The 25913-nt window shown below is 38.5% G+C and overlaps 2 protein-coding genes across 6 annotated transcripts in view; both read left to right on the top strand.

Moving 5' to 3' along the window:
* The window catches only part of usp48 (ubiquitin specific peptidase 48), a 32572-nt gene extending 28511 nt beyond the window's left edge, over positions 1-4061 (top strand). For both annotated transcript variants that reach the window (XM_061932691.1, XM_061932690.1), the window contains one exon: positions 3471-4061. In XM_061932691.1, the coding sequence (XP_061788675.1) occupies positions 3471-3493 (23 nt within the window). In that variant the 3' untranslated portion in view covers positions 3494-4061. The remainder of the gene's footprint in view (positions 1-3470) is intronic.
* Positions 4062-5269: 1208 nt separating this feature from the next.
* The window catches only part of zbtb40 (zinc finger and BTB domain containing 40), a 20676-nt gene continuing 32 nt past the window's right edge, over positions 5270-25913 (top strand). Inside the window, exons 1-12 of one of the 4 annotated variants that reach the window (XM_061932858.1) lie at positions 5270-5545; positions 5914-6074; positions 9396-9826; positions 9926-10083; positions 12916-13129; positions 13197-13511; positions 15839-16045; positions 16415-16579; positions 17422-17636; positions 17719-17875; positions 18050-18276; positions 20422-25913. The exon at positions 20422-25913 is cut by the window's right edge and continues 31 nt beyond it. In XM_061932858.1, coding sequence (XP_061788842.1) covers positions 5923-6074; positions 9396-9826; positions 9926-10083; positions 12916-13129; positions 13197-13511; positions 15839-16045; positions 16415-16579; positions 17422-17636; positions 17719-17875; positions 18050-18276; positions 20422-20601 — 2421 coding nt within the window. In that variant the 5' untranslated portion in view covers positions 5270-5545; positions 5914-5922 and the 3' untranslated portion in view covers positions 20602-25913. Of the gene's footprint in view, positions 5546-5658; positions 5775-5913; positions 6075-9395; positions 9827-9925; positions 10084-12915; positions 13130-13196; positions 13512-15838; positions 16046-16414; positions 16580-17421; positions 17637-17718; positions 17876-18049; positions 18277-20421 lie in introns of those variants that run through there. The other 3 variants (XM_061932859.2, XM_061932857.2, XM_061932860.1) reach the window with 3 other exon arrangements.

Genomic DNA, 25913 nt, shown 5'->3' with positions numbered 1-25913 from the left:
CATAACATGCAAATTGTTACTCAAACTACTTTAGTAGGATGGAATACAAGCTGAGCAGAAACAAAGACGGAAGACAAAAAGTCACTTTTATCAGAGATTTTCGTCAAAACATGTCAACTTTTTTCTCATACCAAACACACACGTCCGGTTGGCGGCTTCACAATAATAGTCCTACGCTTCACATCCGTTCTAACCAACGAAAAACGGTCTTACAATGCAATCATGCTGTTCTATGTTATTCTGTGATATTTCTACCTAAATAAATGTTTTCTGGTAGATTTATATTACCGGTAAGTGTATTCTAATGGCAACGGCGATTTGAAGGAGGAACAATATTTGTGTAATAAATATTCAGATTTATATAACTCGTCTTCTTCGCTACCACTGAGACTAGGTTTATTACTGCAGGCATGCCTGCAACTGCCCTCAGCCGCCCACATTGGGTAATTACAGCTGACTACACAATATTACCATCGCTATGGCATATTCTTTTATAACTTGTTTTGATTGATCATCCACAATTGCAGAATGTTTAACATTTTACATTTTATTTGTAAGTAGGTAGATACGGTTAAAACATTGTCATGCAGAGATATGAATGCCATTAACTTGCACTACTGTGCAGTAGTTTGGGGCAATAATTCCATAAGCACACTATATTCACTCATCACCCTGCATAAGAAAGCAATAAGGGTTATTCATAAGGCAGGATATAGGGATTGCACAAATACATTTTTCTTACATTCAAAACCATTGACATTTAAAGATCTTGTGGAACTACAAACAGTACAAATTACACACAAAGCAAAAAAGAGTTTAAAGTGGGTAAACGATTATTGATAATATGTTGTAATAAGACCGGTAAATGTATTATTGTATATAATAATAATGATGATAAGAAAGCTGGTTATTTGATTTATAAAACACGGGGTGGGAGTAAATAAGTTTCGCTTCCTCCCACTACTTTTTGGATATGAAAAAAACCTAACCATGATGTGTTGTTTTAATTTTTTACATTTTCATTGTGAAATATTTGTTTCTATTTCTGTACCTTACTTTAATGTTATCAAGATGATTTCCTTTTTCCATTATTTTTTATTTTGCTTTGTTTTTAACATGTCCAAAATAAATTACTACTACTACTACTAACTTGTATAACATGTAGTACAGAATATCAGAAACATTTAATCATGTAGAAAAAATGTCACCTCACATCTTTGACAATCAAAGCATGATCGTAACAATCCACATTTTGTGTTAATAATGCGAGAAACTTCTATCTAAACATGGAAGTGTAGCTCCTCTCCTCTAAATGCAAGTGCTTCTAAAGCAGGAATACAAAATAGAAAATCAGGCAAGACACCAACGCACTGCAAGTATTTTTTTTATTCTCTTTAAAAATGTGTTTATATCCTTTTTGTGTTGAGCTGTTTTCAAAACCATAATGTTTAAAAACATTATTATTAAAAACTTTTAAAATGATCTGTCTATTCTACACTTATTAATGACAAAAAAATTGTCATTCTGCGATAACGTGATTACATTTGTGTTAACTATGGACAAAATGCGATTATCGCGATTAAATATTATAATCATTTGACAGCCTTAGTTTGAATCTTTCGAAAAGTTTTTTTTTTAAATGTCTAAATCCCATTTCAATATTTTTTCATGATATCTGGCTTGTATATTTGCCTCTAAACCACGGCCCGCAAACAGGTGTAATCCGGCCAGCAAGATGAGTTTTCAAAGTATAAAAATGAGCTGCAGTTTTTTATGAAAGAAACTGCTGATTTAAATGTGTCCACTGGATTTCGCAATAGCAATTCACAGTGTCACACTGTTTAAAAATGATGAGCCAGCTGAATTTTAAGCGCCCTCTGGACTGGCTGCCGCTACTCCAATGAGCGCAGGTGCAAGCAATCGGCTGCTTCTGTTGTGGCTGGCGGCAGACTAATGCTGTAGCGACACACCATACCTTATTTAATTGTAAATTATCCACTCAAAGGATTAAATAACGAAACGGTAAGATGAAAAACTTAAGTCAACATGACTTGAATCTAGAATGTTCACATTGGTTAAGTTTGTAGTTATGTTACCTTTAATTTGGCTATTCTGGTGTCATTTTGACAATTGTTTTGATTATAATATAATTGTAATATTTGAATGATGATCAATTAATGTGTTGTGGCAGTTGTGGATGTCACCAATGCGGCGATTTGAAGAAACACTTGGTTGCTTTTCCAAACACGTCTTTAATGATAAACTGGCAACATGAGAATGCTAAACAATAGGTGCTTAAAGTTGAATGGCTTTGTAAATACACTGATACAAAGTCTATGTTCATTGTGTTCTTCATGGTGTTTTTGAAACGTCACCAATTTTTTCCTCAGAATTTTCAACTAACTTAAAGTGTTTTGCCAAGATGATTAATATGCCCTTTTTTTAGAATGTGCTTGTTCTATTTTTGGCCAAAGTAGGACAGAGAAACAATTTTTAAGTTGTCTTTATTTTTAAATTATTATGCCATGATTTGATCAGTCTGGCCCGCGTGGCAATAGATGTTTTTCCTTGCGGTCTCTGAGCTAAAATGAGTTTGACACCCCTTTCTAAACCTTTTAAAATACGCCAAAATCTGCAGCAATGCAGGTAAATGATAATAAATGATAAATGGGTTGTACTTGTATAGCGCTTTTCTACCTTCAAGGTACTCAAAGCGCTTTGACACTACTTCCACATTTACCCATTCACACACACATTCACACACTGATGGAGGGAGCTGCCATGTAAGGCGCTAACCAGCACCCATCAGGAGCAAGGGTGAAGTATCTTGCTCAGGACACAACGGACATGACGAGGTTGGTACTAGGTGGGGATTGAGCCAGGGACCCTCGGGTCGCGCACGGCCATTCTTCCACTGCGCCACGCCGTAGTAGTAGTAAATAAACGGGGCGCCACTAGTAGTAACCCAATAGTGTTCCTGTTCGAACGAGTTTGTGCTGAAAATGAAAATTTGTTGTACTTGCGCAATGACAATAAAGTCTTCCTTACCTTCCTCCTTAGCCTAATGGGACTTTTGCCCTTCACCTAAGACCCGCAAGTGCCTCTAGGTCACGTAATTGTAACCAAGCAATAAAGTCCCATTTACTTTTTTCACCATTTAAACTACTGTACTTAAAGTTCTCAAATCTCAACTAGATTATCCCACAGACCCTGAAGATGAAAAAAAATTACACATTTTGTGAAACCTTTATTCTATTTGTACATTTTGTTACACACAGAGAGGTTTTTGTTTACACAGATACAAATTGCAGCCAGGGCACAGATTGCTTTCAGACACACACAAATCCAAACACGGATGCACAAATTAGAACACATCTGATTACACACAGATTGAGATACGCCCTTAAAAATTGTTTTGCTACAATAATACATCCATTATTTTATGGTTTTGTTTTTTGTCTTTTTTTCAGGCACTGGGCTTCTTGGGCACTGAGAAGATGTGTGTTACAGCAGAGTTTGACTTGGACAGATGGACAAGAAATGCTTGAATTTTACAAGTGTCTTTCTATAAATAAGTGCTTTAATTATTTTCAATTCATTTTTGAAAACCTGCTGTTTTTTGTTGCTATAAAGTAAGACTAGCTGGTCTTTAGCATCCAAGTTCTCAATCTTTCTGGACTCCGGTCGCACCTGTCTGACAACAGGTTAAGTACTCGGATGCTTTTGAAAATTAGGCTGCTTTTGGTATGTAAATTATAGAAGAAGAGGTCAGGCATTGTTCACACGTGTGGAATCTTGTATAGTCTACATTTTTTAGGCGTTTAAAGTGAATGCGCTTGTAAAAATGATATTGTTTTGTTTTTCTTTTAAAGCCAATGAATATCCATAATCCTCCATTTGACATTTAAAAGATGGACAGTATGTACAGAAGTTGTTTCCTACAGAAATGTTAGCAATGCAAATCAAAAAGTTTGAACGTCTGAAAGTGAATGCAAACAGTGACGTGTGCTGTTCTTTTCACTGTTATTTCTTATTGACAATAAAGTTATTTTTCAAATCATTGTCTACTCCGATAAATGTTCATACATATCCCAAATTGTCTTTGAGTTGAATAAAGTATCGAATCTAATTTATCTCTGTGACCCCCAAATTTACGCTGTCGATCACCATGTAACGCATGTATTATATATATATGTTGACAGCAATTAAATTCATTTCATTTAGTAGTTGAGACGCACTTACGTGTTTTTGTTGTGCCACTGTCACTGGCCATCAAATGCCAACAAGTAATTAACAAAGGATACGGCAAATGTTGGTATAGAATAAATACAACGCAAGCTCAATGATTTTACTTGTCAATTATGATCAGAATAAAACTACAAATAAATGCAACAATATTCCCTATTGGATACAATCATTTGACAAAGTCTAAAGCAAAAACTACTATTGTTGATGATTGAGATCGACCAAAGTCAAATAGTCTCAATATATTAAAAAATTATGAGAAAAATATATTTTTGAAAATAAATGTAAAGAATTGAAATATTACCAAATCCAATCACACTGGTATCGTTCCGATACAGATATCACCATTGTTATTGATACTGTCAATATTTGGCTTAACACCATGTTGTAAAGGTACTCTCGATGAGCGTTCAGTAACAAAACACAGTCATGTTTTCAAACTAGTCATGTATTTCAAAAACGCATTACAACACAACTCCCATTGCCTCCCTGCTTGGCACTCAGCATCAAGGGTTGGAGTTGGGGGTTAAATCACCAAATGATTCCCGAGCGCGGCGCACGCTGCTGCTCACTGCTCCCCTCACCTCCATGGGGTGATCTTGGGGATGGGTCAAATGCAGAGGACACATTTCACCACACCCAGTGTGTGTGTAACAATCATTGGAACTTAATTTATGTGTGGTTTATCTATATACATATTTGAACAAATGTTATTATTGCATTTATGTTCTTATTGTTGCTACTTTTTAGGTGCAGGTGTATATGTGTTCTATAGGAGGTTGCCTGGTTGGTGATGTTTCCTTATTATTGTTAAATAAATGCAATACAACAATGATCATTAATTATTTTACTGAGTTGCCGCTTGCATTGGTTGTTTAGTGTGAAAGTAAATGTCAAAGTCACTCTGGTAGGTTGTGTTTGTCCTTGTCGGCCTGCCTTAGCACTTCCCACACGGGTTCATAAAGGGTCGGAAATGTGTCCACACGGACTTCTTATCTGACACACATCCGACTTAAATCACATGCATTTCGTTTTTTTGAAAAGAGTACGGCGCCTGTAAATAAATCGCTTACAACGGATATATAATATATTTGTTACGCTTTTAATTCTTAAACAGTTTTAAGGGACGATAGCACAAACGAGAGGGCCCAAAAAATATACAACTTATTGAGCGGAAATGTCACCATTTTGTGCTGCACCTACTGTCGCCATGTTCAAAACGGCGAAGCTTTATTGTGCGTCCAGGATTTGTCCAGCAATGCTTTTTAAATAAAGAAACGGCTTGTTTGAATAATTCCAGGTAAAACATAATCTGAAAAGAAGCTTTGTGTGGTATCTACTGTCATGTTTTATTACTTTCAAACTAATACCACCACGAATTCCTCGAATATCCAATATTTGTTACCACGTTAGCATGTTGACTGAAGCTAGTGATTAGCTTGTATCTCATCTCGAAAAATTATTTAAAAATGTTGGCTGTTTGTCCTCCAGACGTCAGTTTACTTCACATCTCAATGTGTCACATAAATGTACGGTTACATGGTTTACTGGTTTATAGCTTTTAGTAGCACTAAGCATGTCCAATGTAATTCCTGTCTCCGATTGAAACATACATTAGTTCAAGCGAATCTTGTCTGTCAACTAAAAAGAGTGCACTTTGATTTCCAGGCAAACAACATGATTGAGCTTCCCAACTACAGCAGCCAGCTGATGCAGCAGCTGTGGGCTCTGAGGACGGAAGACCACTTTTGTGACTGCACTATTCTTGTAGGAGGCAACCCTCACCGTGCACATAAACTGCTGCTGGCTGCTTCCAGTATGCTCTTCAGGTACTGTGTGGATTTCATCCGAAAATATACTGCACAGTACTTTATATAAAAATAATAATAATAGTACACTAGGGATGGGCGATGTGGCCTAAAATATACAGTATACTGCAGTCTCCTGTGACAACAGTATACAGTCGATCAAAAGTTTACATACACTTGTAAAGAACATAATGTGATTGATTGATTGAATTATTTATTTCAAACCTGCACAGTACAACACACACTTTTTTTTTTAAACATTTTGGCAGGGACATTTATGCAAGGCTTGAAAAGGGGTTGGATGAAGCAAATGCTTATAATATCCCAACCCCTCTCACTCATTCCACATTTAACATAAACAATATAATACAAGAACAATACTATACAAACAAAAACAAGAAAAGCTCCTGTACACTAACAATACAATAGTACCACTGTTACTATAAAACAAGACAAGACGAGACAAAACACACACACACACACACACACACACACACACAGGCCCAAACACTCTCTGACCATACACCTCTCTCCCATCGCTCTGTGCTTAGGGCATCACTCTCTTTCCTCCTCGTACTTCTTCAGTACTTCTTTTTTAAACAGTCTTTTAAATGTAATCATGTTAGAACAGGTTTTTAACTCGTCCCCTAAGTTGTTCCACAGACTGACTCCACGCACTGAAATGCACATTGATTTTAAAGTTGTTCTAAATTTAGGCAAATATAATTTGTTGTTTCCTCTTAGACTGTAACTATGATGAGCATCTCTATCCTGGAATAGGTTTTGTATATTGGATGGTAGAGAGTTTTGTCATGGCTGTCTTGAGTTTCCAATAATTTCTATAAGTCTTATTTTATTTTTTTTTGCGATAAGAGTATACTTGTTGGTCACAACAAATATTCATGAAGTTTGGTTCTTTTATGAATTTGTTATGGGTCTACTGAAAATGTGACCAATTCTGCTGGGTCAAAAGTACATATACAGCAATGTTAATATTTGGTTACCTGTCCCTCGGCAAGTTTCACTGCAATAAGGCGCTTTTGGTAGCCATCCACAAGCTTCTGGCAAGCGTCTGGTTGAATTGTTGACCACTTGGCAAAATTGGTGCAGTTCAGCAAAATTTGTTGGTTTTCTGACATGGACTTGTTTCTTCAGCATTGTCCACACGTTTAAGTCAGGACTTTGGGAAGGCCATTTTAAAACCTTAATTCTAGCCTGATTTAGCCATTCCTTTACCACTTTTGCCGTGTGTTTGGCGTCATTGTCCTCTTGGAACACCCAACTGTGCCCAAGACCCAACTTCCGGGCTGATGATTTTAGGTTGTCCTGATGAATTTGGAGGTAATCCTCTTTTTTTGTTGTCCCATTTACTTTCTGTAAAGCACCAGTTCCATTGGCAGCAAAACAGGCCCAGAGCATAATAATAATAATGGATTAGATTTTATATCGTGCTTTTCTATTATTGCATACTCAAAGCTCTCACAGAGAAGTGGGAACCCATCATTCATTCACACCTGGTGGTGGTAAGCTACATTTGTAGCCACAGCTGCCCTGGGGTAGACTGACTGAAGCGAGGCTGCCAGTTTGCGCCTACGGCCCCTCCGACCACCACCTATCATTCATTCATCATTCATTCACCAGTGTGAGCGGCACCGGGGGCAAGTGTGAAATGTCCTGCCCAAGGACACAACGGCAGCGATTTGGATGTCAATATACTACAAATACTACCATGCTTGACGGTAGGCCTGGTGTTCCTGGGATTAAAGGACTCATCTTTTTTCCTCCAAACATATTGCTGGGTATTGTGGCCAAACAGCTAAATTTTTGTTTCATCTGACCACAGAACTTTCCTCCAGAAGGTCTTATCTTTGTCTGTGTGATGTCAGATGAAACAAAAATTGAGCTGTTTGGCCACAATACCCAGCAATATGTTTGGAGGAGAAAAGGTGCGGCCTTTAATCCCAAAAACACCATGCCCACGGTCAAGCATGATGGTGGTAGTATTATGCTCTGGGCCTGTTTTGCTGCCAATGGAACTGGTGCTTTACAGAAAGTAAATGGGACAATGAAGGAGGATTACCTCCAAATTCTTCAGGACAACCTAAACTCATCAGCCCGGAGGTTGGGACTTATTTGCTGACTTTGTTAACAACAACATTGACCGTAAAAAAAACGATTTTGTAATTATAAAAAAACACTGATCTCATCACTGCAGTATCAACCATATAGTGATACCATACTTGGTATCATTACTGTCGATATTTTTTTCCGATCCGCCCACCCCTAGACAATATACTCTAGCTTAGCGATTAACAGAGCTATTGTATCCTCCGTACGGTGTGTAGTGTAGCATGTTTTGCTGTTCCTCGTCCTCTAGTCTTCCAGTGATAATTATAATTACTTTATTTTCCAGAATACAGGCGAGGATGAGTGACTTGGAAACAGCTTCACGCTAGCTAGCGAGGACACTACATTGTGTTGAGCCTGTTACCAACAAATTTGCGGATCACAGCTAAATTTGTCATCAGCATCCATTGTCACGATATGGAGATCAAATCTCTATCGTTGGCCAAATGTATATTGTTAATATCATCTATCACACGCAACTCTACTGATAAATATGAGTACAGGAAGTCATGCTTTGCACCTGCTGCCTCGGAGTTCTACAACCCATCCATCCATCCATCCATCCATCCATCCATCCATTGTCTACCGCTTGTCCCTTTCACTTAAGGAATAAATGCAATGTGCAGTAGGTGTAAAGGATGAAGATCTTGTATTCTTTTTTATGATAAAGACTTTGAAATATGCTCATTTTTTATAGTATGAAATTCAGTTCAGTTCAGTTTATTTCGAACATGAATACAGTACAATGTAATTAATCACATATTTCCAGTTGTTTCATTACAGCACGTCCGAAAAGGAGTAGGAAGAAGTTGAGCTTATTTAATGTTAACCCTTTTCATACCATAGCAATTTTATCCTATTTCCTTGTTTTCTGTAGCATAACAGTGAACATCTATCCATCCATCCATCCATTTTCTACCGCTTGTCCCGTTCGGGATCGCAGGGGGTGCTGGAGCCTATAAATAATAAACAAATAATATACCATAGTAAGTAAACAAATATTAAATACATAAATAATCTTTGTCACAATTATAAAAAAAAAAAAAAGGGTTCAAGATATTCATAATGATTCTTGTTCTGTGTACTTTGTGAACACCTTAAGTTTGAACAGTCTCTTAAACTGAATCATATTGGTGCTTTGTGTCATTTATTTGTCAGTCTGCTGTTTTTGGTGGCCATAAATCCAAATTGAAAGAATTTCTTAAATCCCTCCAGGTCACTGCTGCAGAGTTCTGACACAGTCTCCATTGACACAGCGTTGGTCTCCTCGCAGGAGTTTGACTGCCTGCTGGACATGGTCTACACGGGCAAGCTGCCTCTCGGCAAGCACAACGTGAGCCGGATCATCGCAGCCGCAGACAGCCTGCAGATGTTTGACGTGGCTGTGAGCTTTAAGAACGTCCTCACCAACATCATCAACCACCAGCCGTCGCCCTCCTCCACCTCCCTGACCTCCACACACATCACTACCTTGCCCTCAACCAACAAACTCCAAAGTGAGAATTCAAACAGTCCAAATCCCGACGCTGCAGCTTCACCGTGTTCGGATGCGTCAGTTGAAGGTGCGATGAAAACAACGGAGAAAAATGACAGTGGAGAGGAGCCCCCATGTAAAAAAGTCTGCCAAGAGCTTTCAGAACCCTCGGGTGAGTTTCTGAAAAATTATTCAAAGCAATGCATAACGGCCAAAACAGTCAGATGGTAAGCAAATTGAAAATATCTATTTTTTAAATCTGTGTACTTAGCGTCTGAAGAAAGTGTTGCACCAGCAAGTGCAGACGAGGTGTCCACCAAGTCTACGCCTGCTTGTTTGCAGTTGATGGAGCTCCTCGCTAACATGCCAGATGTTGTCCAGCTGCTAAGCCAAGCAGCTCACAGCTGTCTGGATGAAGAGGAGAGACAGGTACAACACAGTACTACTACAGTACACACAGTACTTGTGGGGGATGAGATTAGAAGGTGGAGCGGTTTGCATGTTCCACTTGAACTGGACTACGATGCAAAGAAAATAAAAGTCTATTCCACTTATCTCTCTCTTCTAAACAGGAGTCATCGAAATAAGCTTTTTAAGCTATGCAAAACAGAAGCTTAGTTTCCATCGAACGCCCATCACATAAAGGGGAACTACACTTTTTTTAAATTTTGCCCAATCGTTCACAATCATTATGAAAGACATGACAACGGATGTATTTTTTTGAAATGCATTCTAACACGTAAATATATGTATATAAATGCCCGCTTACAGGGGAGCTAATGGGCGGTCCTGTATTCCGTCCATAAAACCTAATAAAAAAACATCCAAAAAGCACCAACAATAATCCATTTGCTTTTCGTGATTGGAATATTAACTAAGTATTAGTGATATTGTTATTATAAGTGCTTTTTAATTTTCCTGAGGGAACTCTCCTGAAGGAATCAATAAAGTACTATCTATCTATCTAACGCAGACAAACTATTTATAGCATCTTCAATTTGGCCCGTGAGACGACAGCATGAGTTCAATTTCAATAAGCAACCTGGCCGTTCGGGGTGTTTTCATATTAAATTAAAATATCCAGGGTTCTGACAGGTGGCAAACTGTCACCATCTTTTAGACAATGTGAGAAAGTCAGGTCAGGGACTATGACCTGTACTTTCTTGACACCACAAGCACAGTATTATTTTTATGACCCAATCCAAACAACATTTCCTAGTCATGGTGCAGGGAAAAAAATTCAACCATCAACCAGCACAAAAAGTCAACATACGTCAACATGGTCACACATAAAACAACTTGCTCACTGAACTTTGTGGATATTATAGGAAAAAAAACGTCCCATCACCATAACAAAATCAAAATTACACCCATTTAAATCCATTGCAAGGCATAATGGGGGAAATGCAAAACACTCGCTCCACACTTATCCGTGTTTGACTTTTAGCTGCTCTGTGGTAGGGCTGGGTGATTATATGATCGTGATCGATGATCACGATTAATATGAGTTTGATCATGGTGATCAGCTGTTAGCATTTTTACTTTGATCAAACATGGTGGAAATGTTTGTTAGAAGTTACCACAGTGGTAATCAGTGGGGAAGCAACAACGCTTGGTATTATCCTGCACGGAACAATCCGCCTTTATTTATCATGAATCCTGTGTGTGTCTGTGAATGTGTGTTTTTATACGTGTGCTTGTGTTTTTGTGAAAATGTTTGTGTGCGCGCGACCTCCCATTACACCGTTGTGAAAGTGAGGCTCGTCACGACGTAATTAATGTCTAATCAACGTTGTACCTCTTCCCCCTTTTCACAGCTAGAAGTGCAGCCCGGACGAACAAAATAAATATGACTATTACCAGCATAGAAGTTGAAACACGGCATTGAGAACTTGCAGGCTGTCAAAAAATTTCTTTGACTATTGTATTGGTCCAGACTGGGAGAATAAACACACCCAGTTATTTAGTCAGAATATATTGTATTATTTATGAATTATATCTAAATATTTTCAATCGGACTTTTTATTTATGTGTCTGCAAAGATTCGACTCCTTTGATATAACATAACTTTGAGGGCAAAATTATTTGTTCTCTTTACCCCCTCAAAATGTACCAAAAAGAAGCAAAACCTTGGCCCTAAAACCAGGTACAGATCGTAGTGTAGGTTACCTGTACTGTTGCATGCACCTCTAGTAAACACAATTATAGATATGAACAAAATGACAGTTGTGAGCTGTTAACATGTATTACCTCAATCAAACATGGCACAAATATCTGTCACAACATACTGCGGTAGTAAATAGTAGGGATGCAACAGTAGTTGCTAAATCCGCCTTTAATTAAAAAAAAAGTGTGATATTAACCGAGATCAGGTGATTTAAGAAAATTAATCGTGATCATCGCCCAGCCTTACTGTGTGCTTTGTGTTTAAAAAAAATGCTACATTTTGGTTCCGTTGTATGTTGCTTCAAATGTACAGTAAAACCTGTGTTAACAGCCCCCTGTCTATGGCAGTCACTTGACAATAGCCGCCACAAAAATTTCTCCCGCAAAAAAAGTAGTGTTATATACCTTGTCTATAGCGGCCACTTGTTTTGCATTTTGCATCCCAAAGCAGTTTTTTGACTCCGTATACCGGCCACCGATATCAAAATTTGCCATACCACGGTTCGTACAATTTCATTTTTAGCGGGATTTGTGGTGGCCTCAACGGGATCCCAACCGGGGGATTGCGAGCAGCTGCGCTGGGACTCGGCAGATCTCATCGAAGCTCCCCTAAGCTTTGCTCAGTTGACTAGTTCCCAAAAGTCTGGCATGAATGGAAAACAGCATTCTATTTACGTGAGCAACAATGAGCAGGCTCAAATTCAATCACACTGTTCAAGCTTAGAAAGCTGGCAAAACTGTATTTTAGAAACGGCTTACTACAAATCCGGATACATGCACATGAACATGTGTCCGTAATTGTTTAAAGGTCAACATGATGGCCAAACATGCTTATAGTGGTCACCATAGACAAGTTTGAATGTATTATGTTTAGTAGCCTACTAACTACTGCTGAGTATATATACTGTGTGTGTGTGTGTATATATATATATATACATCAATATATATACACATTTGTGTGTGTGTGTATATATATATATATATATATATATATATATATATATATATACACACAGTATATGTATACTGTATGTACACATACATACATACACAAACACAAAAGATGCAAATGTTGGAATGTTGCTTTCCTGTCAGCTTGTGAAAGAGTCATGTGACCTTTCGGATGCCAAATCAGCGGTGAAGAAGTTGATGAGCGACGTGGAGAAGGGACTAATCGGCGAGCCCGCTCTCCTAAGGCTGCTGCTCTGTGTCCAGCAGAAAGCTCCGTCCTCCTTCCCTGTAAAGCTGCTCTCTCAGCTACAGGACTTAGACAAAACTGCTCATGGGCCAGACAAACACCAGATTGAAGGTAAAACAGGAGAAGTCCCATGCGATTGAAACGTGCAACAGTTATTGAAGCGATGATGTCTTCACAGCCAAGGAGAACAGCACAAGTGACATGAAGACTCCTGACGAGGAAGAAGAAGACACCTCCGCTCTATCTTCCAAGTCGTACTGCTGTCACTGGTGCAAGAAGACTTTTGCCTACAAGTGTCGACTGCTGGCCCACAAGAAGCGTTGCACCAAGTCTGGGGACGCCCAGCTGCAGTGTCCACATTGTCCCGACAAGATGGCCAACCAGCGCGCTCTACAGCGCCACCTAACTGACGCTCACCCCAACAGTGACGGAGCCAAGAAGAAGAAGAAGACAAGTTGTGACCTCTGTGAACGGACCTTTGCGCACCCATCAGGTGAGCGGGAATGTGGAATAATGCTGATAATCATATTGAACATGTTATGTCTTTTAGTCAGGCCCTCTAGGATTTCAGTGGCATTTTTGCGAGTGTTGCGGGCTAAAATGCCAGAATTTGCGGCAGCTTTTTTAGAAAGTTGTAGCAAAAGTTTGTTTTGAGGAAAACATTTTTAATAACATTGAATTAACCTTTGATTTTATGACATTTTTATCAACGTTTTAAGTGTTCTTTGTAACCTTTCAACAAAAATTGTAAAATAAATACTGTGTCAATGTTTTTACTCATTTTATACTACACAGATTTAAGAGTAGACCCTAGATGGCAGTAAAAGCATATACACAAAGCTCATTGTTAAATTACTGTACTGTTTTAATTCATTATAACTAATGATTGTAATAAATAATTATAATTACAGAAAGAAACACTATTGTCCGCTGTCTGCTCAGTCGTCCACAAGTTGCAGTCTTTCTCTGTTTGTTTTACAGTTTAAAAGTGTTCGTCTGTTTTAATATTTCCTTTATGTTCCAACACATTGACTCCCACAAGTCAAGAGCGATTGTGAACTGTTGAGAGCGATCTATAGCGCTACTTTTTGGTGGTAAATGAGAGACGATAAGAGATTATCGTTGCACGTCAACATCTCTAACATATACAGTAAATGCTGCATCTTTGCAAGGTCGGCATTGCAACTGAAAATATGTTCTTTATTGTCCTACCGTCGATTAATAAATGTTAAATAAATATACACATTTAGGTAAGATAAGGTTGAGCAACGGTAGAGCTTTTATTAAAATTGTTATATCATCCACACACATTCTAGCTGTGATGGCAACAAGCAAACAACCGCGTCCTTAACGCACTGTTGCGTCCTGGCTAACGAGCTGGCTGCTAATATCTCTCCACAGTGCAAAGCTGACAGTAACTATATCAAGTATAGTATGGGTATATGATTGACAATACAGTGGTTAAATTACTATTTTTCATTGTGAAAAAAATATTTTGCCGTTTGTGTATATACCCGGTAATAAGTCCCTGGACACAGAATGACTTTAAGGGATAAAAACAAAAGGATTGAAATCAGAGCCAATATTGGGAAATAACTCAAATGTTTAATTATTATTATTTTTACACTGCCATCCTGTGTTTTTGTCTGATTATATGTTGTGATCAAAAATGTAATCATTCAATGATCTTGAAAATTTGAAGTATTAACATTGGTATGACCAATACGGCGCCTGTTACTAAAGTAACAGTAAACTAACAAGTAGATTAATGATAGTTTTGAGAAAATGATACAACTGGAAATGGCGTAATATGTTATTGCATACGTCAGCAGCTAAATTAGGAGCTTTTGTAACTCGTTTTGAAATGGTTATATTACCATTTATGTACCAAATAATATATTATGATATATACGGTTACCACAAGTGGCTGCAATACATATCACGTTATATATTTTAGGCCATATTGCCCATCCCTAGTGTAATCTAGGAAGTAAATGTTTATATTTCAGCTATCAAAATTTTTGAGTTAATCATGTGGTTAATCACAAAAAATACTGCATTAATTATGAACACACTTAAATTACCGATAATCATTAAATTTATTTTGACCGTACAAGCTCTTTTACCTGATCACTGACTATACTGTCAGTGATCAGATCAATCTCTACGTAAATGAGTGTGGGGACTTCAACTGGTGTGCTTGCTGGAACTGTCACTACAAAATACAGCCTAAGAGAACTTTAGATAAAACTATTTTCAAGTTATGTGCAAATAAATCACATGCATCCTGGTAAAACGTTTAAAAACATTCCTAGATGACATTCTGACAATTAAATTGCATTTGTGTACAAATATTGGGGTCTTTTGTCAAGCAAATGTTAATTATGATAGCGAGTAATGACCTTTGATTAATCCAAATTTCAAATGTTACCCAGAAGGCTTATTAAGCACTGTAGACCGGAACAGGACCTAGGTCTGAGCTGCGCAGGAAGACAATGGTGTTGTTTGATCAATAAATGTAGTTTTATTGTTACACGTTGTTGTTCTTGCTTTGGCTACACACAAGAAACAAAAAGTTGACAAATTTGTGTTGCCCAAATGACGCTGATTGGCCAAAATGTGCAGGGAAGTTGTAGCCATTGGACAAAGTTGCGAGGCCACACATAATTCGCAGGGATTGGTTAAATTTGCATGGATTGGTGACATGCTGGAAGTATTGACTACCAACCAAGCTATCCACTCACATGACCAGAGCATAAACAAGAGCAGCATCAAGCACCCAATCTGACTTTTAATCTTCCCTATTTTGATATTGTTCAGGTATGATTTACCACAGGCGGACGGAGCACTTTGACGAGAAGCCGTTTGCTTGCAAGACATGCGGTGCCAGGTTTTCCGCCACCTCGTCACTGAAAAATCACATGCGGCTGCACACGGGAGAGAAACCATACCGCTGTAAACACTGCGACATGAGCTTCAGCGTGACGGCGGCACTGTCGTATCACACCAAGAAAAAACACTCCGAGGGTGAGACACGGTCCCACGCCTGTTTTACATCTATATTGTTATGTATAATTTATGTATTTACATTAATGTGGGAGTGCGTAACTTCAAGGGTGTCCCAGATTTGTTGTTCACTCCTGTCAATGCAGAGGTCAAGTCACAAGAAAAACAAGTTAAGGTGGTATTGCTGATTGGTTTATGGAGGATATTAATGTATTTTTAATCCCAATAATTATTATTATTTCCGTAATAATAAATACAAATGATTATGATTGTTGTATGTGTGTCAGTATTGCAATCATTATTATATTAATATTATTGTTGTTTTAGGCAAGATGTACGTGGGTCAGTATTGCAATAATGATTATTATTTTAATATTATTGTTGTTTTAGGCAAGATGTACGTGTGTCAGTATTGCAAGGCTGTCTTTGCCCAGTCCATCGAGCTGTCGCGACACGTGCGAACACACACTGGGGATCGCCCATACGTGTGTCGGGAATGTGGTAAAGGTTACATTCAGGCCAGTGGATTGACTGCACACCTGCAGACTTTTCATAGTAAGAACCATCTCACTCATATCAAGTGTGTGTGTGCGTGTGTGCGGGTGTGCGGGTGTAGCCGAGGTTTTTGTGGTTTATCCGTTATACAGTGCTCAATACCGGGGTAGAGCGGAATATACGTTGGGTCAGGAAAAAACACAAAAGGCTATATCATCCCTACAAGCCTGTTTCGCAGGTTTCCCTGCTCGTCAGGGGATTTTATAATACCTTCGAAACAGGCTTGTAGGGATGATATAGACTCTGTGTTTTTTGCTAAACTAAGGTATGTATATATATAAATATATATATATATATATATATATATATATATATATATATATATATATATATATATATATATATATATATATATATATATATATATACACACACACACACAGTACAAGCCAAAAGTTTGTACACACCTTCTCATTCAATGGGTTTTCTTTATTTTCATGACTATTTACATTGCAGATTGTCACTGAAGGCATCAAAACTATGAATGAACACATGTGGAATTATGTACTTATCACAAAAAGGTGAAATAACTGAAAAACATGTTTTATATTCAAATTTTTTCAAAAGAGCCACCCTTTGCCCTATTTACTGCTTTGCGCACTCTTGGCATTCTCTCGATGAGCTTCAAGAGGCGGTCACCTGAAATGGTTTTCACTTAACAGGTGTGCCTTATCAGGGTTGATTAGTGGAGTTTCTTGCTTTATCAATGGGGTTGGGACCATCAGTTGTGTTGTGAATGAGGTGTGTCCAAACTTGATATATATATATATATATATATATATATCAAAATAGAAAGTAGCGTGTATATAAAATAACTTGCTGTGCTGCTCCCTCCCTGTCAGACATGCAGCATCCTCTGGACTGTCTAAAGTGCTGCCTCAGCTTCCAGACTTTAGAGGAGCACCAGAAGCACGTAGAGGAATTCCACGTGAAGGATTTCCACAAGTGTTCCACCTGCAACAAGGTGCTCACCAGCACCGTCCTGCTGGAAAAACACAAGACTCTACACACGGGAATCAAACCCTTCACCTGCAACCTGTGCAACAAGTCTTATCAGGTATGTTTTTAAGCGTTCTGGTGTATTATTGGATTATCACCCATGCACACTCGTTTGTCAACCTTTCTTCTTGTTGCCATAGCAACTGTCTGGGCTGTGGTACCACAACAGAACCAATCACCCTGACGTATATACCAGCCAAACGCGACAGCTGAAGACTCTGGTCCAGTGTGAGACCTGTTTCCGATTCTTCCCCAGTTCCGCCAGCTTGGCCAAACACACACAAAGTGAACATGAAGGTGTACTCTTTCTATACAGTAGTATTACAATATATACTTATTCATCAGTACTACTTGCAAAGTTTTTTTCAGTGCACACTGTAAAAAGAACCCTTCAAATACACCAAGGCCTAATTCCTTCATATACATTTGTGTGTACGTTGTGTGTGTGTGTGTGTGTGTGTGTCTGTCCAGGTCTCGCAGCATCTTCCGTACACTGCCCGCATTGTCAAATTGTGTTTGGCGAGCATGATGAGTTGCAGGAACATATCAACTCCCAGCACACCAAAGGTGTCAATCGATGGATCTGTCCACTGTGCAACCTTGTTAGCGCCTCACACTCGCAGCTGCAGGAGCACCTGTCTTCTCACATGGACGCACAGCAAGAAAGCAAGGAGGAGCAAACTGCTACAACACACAAGGTAATACGACTCACTCATATCACCACTCTGTTACATAGACATACATACTGTACACAAATATAAATAAAATATGTATTATCAATTATACAAACATATTTTATATGATTTTGTTCAATTTTATACATACACATTTTTTAATTATTTAAGCCGGCGGCGTTTCTGGGTGTTGTGGATAAATGGCTTTAGCTTTGCACGGTAGAGTTTTAACTCGCAATTACAGATGTAGCGACAAACTGTAGTTACTGACAGTGGTTTTCTGAAGTGTTCCTCAGCCCATGTGGTGATATCCTTTACACACTGATGTCGTTTTTGGATGCAATACCGCCTAAGGGATCGAAGGTCACGGGCCTTCAATGTTGGTTGTCGGCTTTGCCGCTTACATGCAGTGATTTCTCCAGATTCTCTGTTTGATGAGCATTGCTCAACTTACTCAGTCTTTTTTGCCACTTGTGCCAGTTTTTTTGGAAACAATTCCAAATGAGCTAATATTTGCAAAAATAACAAAGTTTACCAATTCGAACGTTAAGTACCTTGTCTTTGCAGTCTATTCAATTGAATATAGGTTGAAAAGGATTTGCAAATCATTGTATTCTGTTTTTATTTACGATTTACACAACGTGCCAACTTCACTGGTTTTCGGGTTTGTATAAGTGTGTATATTATTTATATATATATATATATATATATATATATATATATATATATATATATATACATATACAGGTAAAAGCCAGTAAATTAGAATATTTTGAAAAACTTGATTTATTTCAGTAATTGCATTCAAAAGGTGTAACTTGTACATTATATTTATTCATTGCACACAGACTGATGCATTCAAATGTTTATTTCATTTAATTTTGATGATTTGAAGTGGCAACAAATGAAAATCCAAAATTCCGTGTGTCACAAAATTAGAATATTACTTAAGGCTAATACAAAAAAGGGATTTTTAGAAATGTTGGCCAACTGAAAAGTATGAAAATGAAAAATATGAGCATGTACAATACTCAATACTTGGTTGGAGCTCCTTTTGCCTCAATTACTGCGTTAATGCGGCGTGGCATGGAGTCGATGAGTTTCTGGCACTGCTCAGGTGTTATGAGAGCCCAGGTTGCTCTGATAGTGGCCTTCAACTCTTCTGCGTTTTTGGGTCTGGCATTCTGCATCTTCCTTTTCACAATACCCCACAGATTTTCTATGGGGCTAAGGTCAGGGGAGTTGGCAGACCAATTTAGAACAGAAATACCATGGTCCGTAAACCAGGCACGGGTAGATTTTGCGCTGTGTGCAGGCGCCAAGTCCTGTTGGAACTTGAAATCTCCATCTCCATAGAGCAGGTCAGCAGCAGGAAGCATGAAGTGCTCTAAAACTTGCTGGTAGACGGCTGCGTTGACCCTGGATCTCAGGAAACAGAGTGGACCGACACCAGCAGATGACATGGCACCCCAAACCATCACTGATGGTGGAAACTTTACACTAGACTTCAGGCAACGTGGATCCTGTGCCTCTCCTGTCTTCCTCCAGACTCTGGGACCTCGATTTCCAAAGGAAATGCAAAATTTGCATGGTTGGGTGATGGTTTGGGGTGCCATGTCATCTGCTGGTGTCGGTCCACTCTGTTTCCTGAGATCCAGGGTCAACGCAGCCGTCTACCAGCAAGTTTTAGAGCACTTCATGCATCCCTTTTTTGTATTAGCCTTAAGTAATATTCTAATTTTGTGACACACGGAATTTTGGATTTTCATTTGTTGCCACTTCAAATCATCAAAATTAAATGAAATAAACATTTGAATGCATCAGTCTGTGTGCAATGAATAAATATAATGTACAAGTTACACCTTTTGAATGCAATTACTGAAATAAATCAAGTTTTTCAAAATATTCTAATTTACTGGCTTTTACCTGTATATACATATATATATATATATATATATATATATATATATATATATATACACACAATGTGTGTGTGTTTGTGTGTATATTTATATTTATAGTTTTTAAAATTATATACGTGTGTGTGTATATATGTATGTCTATATTTTATATAGCCATACATTCTAAACCCTTAGGTGTCTTTTTTTAATCACAGAGTTAAGAAACTTGAGGCTAAAAACTTTTCTATTCTTTTTTTCCCCCAATCAGGCAACATCTGAAGAGCAGGCAGCAGGTGACGGCTCCGCTGAGCACCCTCAGCTAGCTGTCACCCAACAGGTGTTTGTGGCTGTAGACAACCCAGCAGAGGTGGTGGAGGTCAACATGTTTGACCTCCTGAACAATTCCGTCACCTTCATCTGTGAAGACAAAGCACCCGAAACATCGTAGATCATAGCAGCCTTTTGTCAGGAAACTCCTTGCAACATTTATTATATTTATGGATTTGCCCCCTCAGCAAATATTCTTCAAAGCAAGAAAACTAAGACTACGTTTACACTGCAGGCCAAAATAGATTTAAAAAAAAAAAAAAAAAAGATCTGATTGGCAACACTAAATGTGTGAATGTTGTCTGTCTGAGGGTGTACCCTGCCTTCAGCCAGAATGCAGCTGGGATAGGCTCCAGCACCCCCTGCAACCTCCAGAGGGACAAGCGGTAGAAAACGGATGATTTTTCCAGTTGTCTGTTTACACTTCAAGTAAAATGTGATCTTTATCAGACTGTAAACTGTCACAGGCCCCAATGTGGCCTCGACGTCACTTGCATGCGCAGTTGGATAAAGTGAAAACAAAGGACGTTGACCAGATTCCCTAAATGAACAAGGAAGTCGCTACTACTTTTCTACCTTCAAAATAATTGGGTTTTTTTCGTGAAAATAAATAAAAGCAATATAATGTATGAATGGATATACAAACTGTAATATATTTGGGAGGGGTCTAATCTTTTTATGGCTGTTAAGTAGAGACAACACGGACATCATCAGTGTGGATCTACGTGAGCTTTATGTTTCAACTCACTTAAACAACTAACGCAATGTACGTAACATGTAAGCAAATACGTCACAGCATCGATTCCTTTAACGATCGCTATTTATTCGGCATCAAAAAATACTTTGCTCACCGAAACCGGATGTTGTGATGAAGTATCCACTTCCGCGAGAAGGCTCTCACTGTGGCCGCAGACGGTACTCTAAGTCGCTTCTTCAAGGCTGACGACAACAAAAGTGAACAGCGTTTTAAAGAGGTGCCCACAGTGGCGCTGACAAGGCGAGAGTGGACACTTGGTTTGTCACATGATCCAAGGTGGCTAATGTAACACACTAGAGATGTCCGATAATGGCTTTTTTGCCGATTTCCGATATTGTCCAACTCTTAATTACCGATTCCGATATCAACCGATACTGATATATACAGTCGTGGAATTAACACATTATTATACCTAATTTTGTTGTGATGCCCCGCTGGATGCATTAAACAATGTAACAAAGTTTTCCAAAATAAATCAACTCAAGTTATGGAAAAAAATGCCAACATGGCACTGCCATATTTATTATTGAAGTCACAAAGTGCATTATTTTTTTTTAACATGCCTCAAAACAGCAGCCTGGAATTTGGGACATGCTCTCCCTGAGAGAGCATGAGGAGGTTGAGGTGGGGGGTAGGGGGTAGCGGGGGATGTATATTGTAGCGTCCCGGAAGAGTTAGTGCTGCAAGGGGTTCTGGGTATTTGTTCTGTTGTGTTACAGTGCGGATGTTCTCCCGAAATGTTTGTCATTCTTGTTTGGTGTGGGTTCACTGTGTGGCGCATATTTGTAACAGTGTTATAGTTGTTTATACGGCCACTCTGTGTGACCTGTATGGCTGTTGACCAAGTATGCTTGCATTCACTTGTGTGTGTGAAAAGCCGTAGATATTATGTGATTGGGCCTTCACGTAAAGACAGCGCCTTCAAGGTTTATTGGCGCTCTGTTCTTCTCCCTACGTCTGTGTACACAGCGGCATTTTAAAAAGTCATAAATTTTACTTTTTGAAACCGATACCGATAATTTTGGAACCGATTCCGATAATTTCCCATATTACATTTTAAAGCATTTATCGGCCGATAATATCAGCAGTCCGATTTTATCGGACATCTCTATAACGCAGCGTTGGTTGTTGAATGTATTGCTTTTTCCAGCTGCACTTCCATTGTCGTCACCCCTGTGGGCACGTCTTTAAGTGGACTCCACTTCGATTGGGCACAACTTTTAGACTTAAAGCTTGTGGGACTTCGAGTAGTTCTGCGCGGCCGTAGCTACACCTACCTGACTTCCACTTGCGGGCTGCGTCTTTCTCTGCGCGCACAAATGAGTAGATCGCTCAAAGTTGACGAAAAAGTGTCACATTTGAAAAGATCAGATTCGGACGGCCTCAAAGTCAATCACTCGAAAGTTTACTCGCATAGCCCTTAATCACAAATGTCTCAAAGGGCTGCACAAGCCACAACGACATCCTCTGCTCAGCTACCACATCAGGGCAAGAAAAAAACTCAACCCAATGGGAACAATGAGAAACCTTGGAAGGGACCGCAGATGTGAGGTTCCGACTTGGAACAGCTAGCGCAACCTCCGTTGGGGCTGATCTGTGGTCAGCTGATAACCTCTCCACGCAGGATTGGGGGGGCAGAGCAGAAAAGAGAGACAACAGATCAACTGGTCTAAAAAGGGGTCTATTTAAAGCAGTGGTTCTTAACCTTGTTGGAGGTACCGAACCCCACCAGTTTCATATGCGCATTCACCGAACCCTTCTTTAGTGAAAAATAAAATGTTTTTTTTTTTTCAAATTCAAGACAAAGTTATATGTTTTTGGTAACACTTTAGTATGGGGAACATATTCTAAGTAAGAAAGACTTAATTTAGAGTTATTTGGTTAGGGTTAGAGGGCCAGGGTTAGAGTTAGGGTTATAATAAGGCCATGCCGAATAAGGCATTAATAAGTACTTAATAATGACTAGTTAAGAGCCAATATGTTACTAATTTGCATGTTAATAAACAACTAATTAATGGTGAATATGTTCCCCATATTAAAGTGTTACCATGTTTTTTTTACTGGTGCACAAAATGAAGCGTGCATGAACATCACCTTGTTCAAACAACATAACCAACACAGTGCATAAACTCACAACAAATTACACACCTGCAAATCAGTGTGACTTCTGCGGTTGCCGTATCCGTAATACGCCGATAGGGAGAAGTTTTTATTTACACGATGAGTCGGGTGTGTTTTGACCTCCGCCGAACCCCTGAGGCCGACTCACCGAACCTCCTAGGGTTCGATCGAACCCAGGTTAAGAACCACTGATTTAAAGGCCAGAGTATATACGAATGAGTTTTAAGATGGGACTTAAATGCTTCTACTCCTGTCGTGGCCTGAATCTGCTGCGAAAAGAGCATATTAGAAGCACTCTGGAGCGATGTGTTTCACTTGAGGGCAAACAAAATCTGATTTGGTGTGCAGTGTAAACGGGCCTATATGAACATCCAGTTTGCTCTCCAGTCTTTTGAAGCTAGTAATTAGTCTACTAATAATAATTAGGCATGTGAATTAAAACAATAGAAGTCCACACTTGTATTCTCAAGTCCAAATACACAAATAGTTTTTCGGATATTTACATTCCTAAAACAAACAATAGGATTACAATAAAAGATGTGATATAAGTGTAGATGTTAAGCTTTACGGAAAAATATTATTTTTACTAACAAATGTATCATTTAACTTGGGAATAATTGTGATTCTTTCTTTTAAAGGGATCTGCACTTTTTGTGGATTTGTGCCTATCATTCAAAATCCTTTTGTGAGACAAGAACATGTTTTTATTTTATTATGCATTATTAAAAGTAAATAAATGCGATCAAAAGTCTGCTTACAATGCAGCCTATGGGAGCCACTGTATTCTGCCTGTAAATCCCTTAAAATAACATCCAAACACCTCCATTAAGGTTTTATATACATGATGTAAGTGTATATGTAATGTGGTAACAGGCACATTTAGAATATTTACGTATTTTCATAATTTTAAGCATATGCATGAATTTAAAAAATGAATCACAATGTTCACTTTTCCCCCAACATCATCACTGATCACTACTCAGTACAGACTTTAACGGCCAACACAAATACGGTAATAAAACATCACTTACTGTACAATGTCTGCTGTCATTAGGATGCTGACTGAGATCATCTTATTTTATTCCCGTTTTGATAGAGGATGACTCAAAACGGATGGAACCAAGCGTTTTTGCCATATCCAGGTTTAAATTGGCTGTCAAAATGTACCGACTTGTCGGAATACGCCAAAGGAAGCAGCTCACCAGTCAATGAAGTCAACATAGGCACAAACACTACACGGATCCTCTATAAATAGTTCGCCTGTGTTAGCGCTTGTAATAACGATATCACAAATACTTGGTTAATATTCAAGTGACGAAATGTAAATGGAGTATTGTTGGTGCTTTTTACACTTTTCTTTAATTGGGTTTAATGGGCGGGAAAGAGGATTGGCTCCGTTGTAATCATACTTTTATTTACAAATTAGAATGCATTAAAAAAAAAATACATCCACCATAATGTTTCTCATTATGCTTGTGAACAATAGGCAATTGATTGAATTGATTAACGTAAACAAGTTGAAAAACTTATTGGGGTGTTACCATTTAGTGGTCAATTGTACGGAATATGTACTGTACTGTGCAATCTACTAAAAAAAGTCTCAATCAATCAATCAAAACTCCAAACAAGTGCAGTTCCCCTTTAAGTACGGTAAATACAGTACTTTCCATAGAATACTGCAATTCAAATGATCGTTCAAAATGATACAGAATGTTTATCAGTCAATAAAGTGTTCATTATTTATTGTGTTTTAGTTGGAGTATTTCATTTCTATTATGACATGTGTTGGTTGGTTTGGTTATCATTAGTAACTGTGATTAGTCATTCTATGACTGGAAGAGCACATGCAGGGAGGGAGTAGTGTAGCTACAGTTATTAGGGCCCGCAATGGGACATAAGGACCTATTGTTATTCTAAGGTTTTATTATTCTTTATTTTTCTTCCGCCGCCTCTTCGAGCACTAATTTGACCCACTTAACATGCTTCAAAACTCACAATATTTGACCCACACATCAGGACCTGCGAAAATTGTCTTTTAATAAAAAAACCAAACTGCAAAAATCAAAATTGCGCTCTAGCGCCCCCTAGGAAAAAACAAAACTAGACTGCCTGTAACTCCCACTAGGAAGGTCGGAAAGACATGAAACAAAATCCTCTATGTAGGTCTGACTCAGACCTAACTTTCATAATGGTACATTCTCGGGCTAAAATCAACAGGAAGTTGGCAATTCCCCCTTCAAGACAAAAAAGTACTAAAAACAGTCACTTTTGCCTCTTTGAGCTGTAATTTGACCCCCTTAACATGCTTCAAAACTCACCAAACTGAACGCACACATCAGGACTGGCAACAATTGTGATCTAATAAAAAAACCTAACCCCTAATCTAAAAATTGTGCTCTACAGCAATTTTTTAATAAAACGCACAAAAAACTACTCCTCGGATGAAAAAAATGACACAACTGCCTGTAACTCCCACTGGGAAGGTCGGAGAGACATGAAACAAAAACCTCAATGTAGGTCTCACTTAGATCTACATTTCATAAATTGACAACCTC

Source organism: Nerophis lumbriciformis, linkage group LG38 (assembly GCF_033978685.3).
Source record: "Nerophis lumbriciformis linkage group LG38, RoL_Nlum_v2.1, whole genome shotgun sequence".
Lineage (NCBI taxonomy): Eukaryota > Metazoa > Chordata > Actinopteri > Syngnathiformes > Syngnathidae > Nerophis > Nerophis lumbriciformis.
The sequence above is the reverse complement of the archived record's forward strand: the minus strand, read 5'-3'. Positions and strand labels throughout refer to the sequence as shown.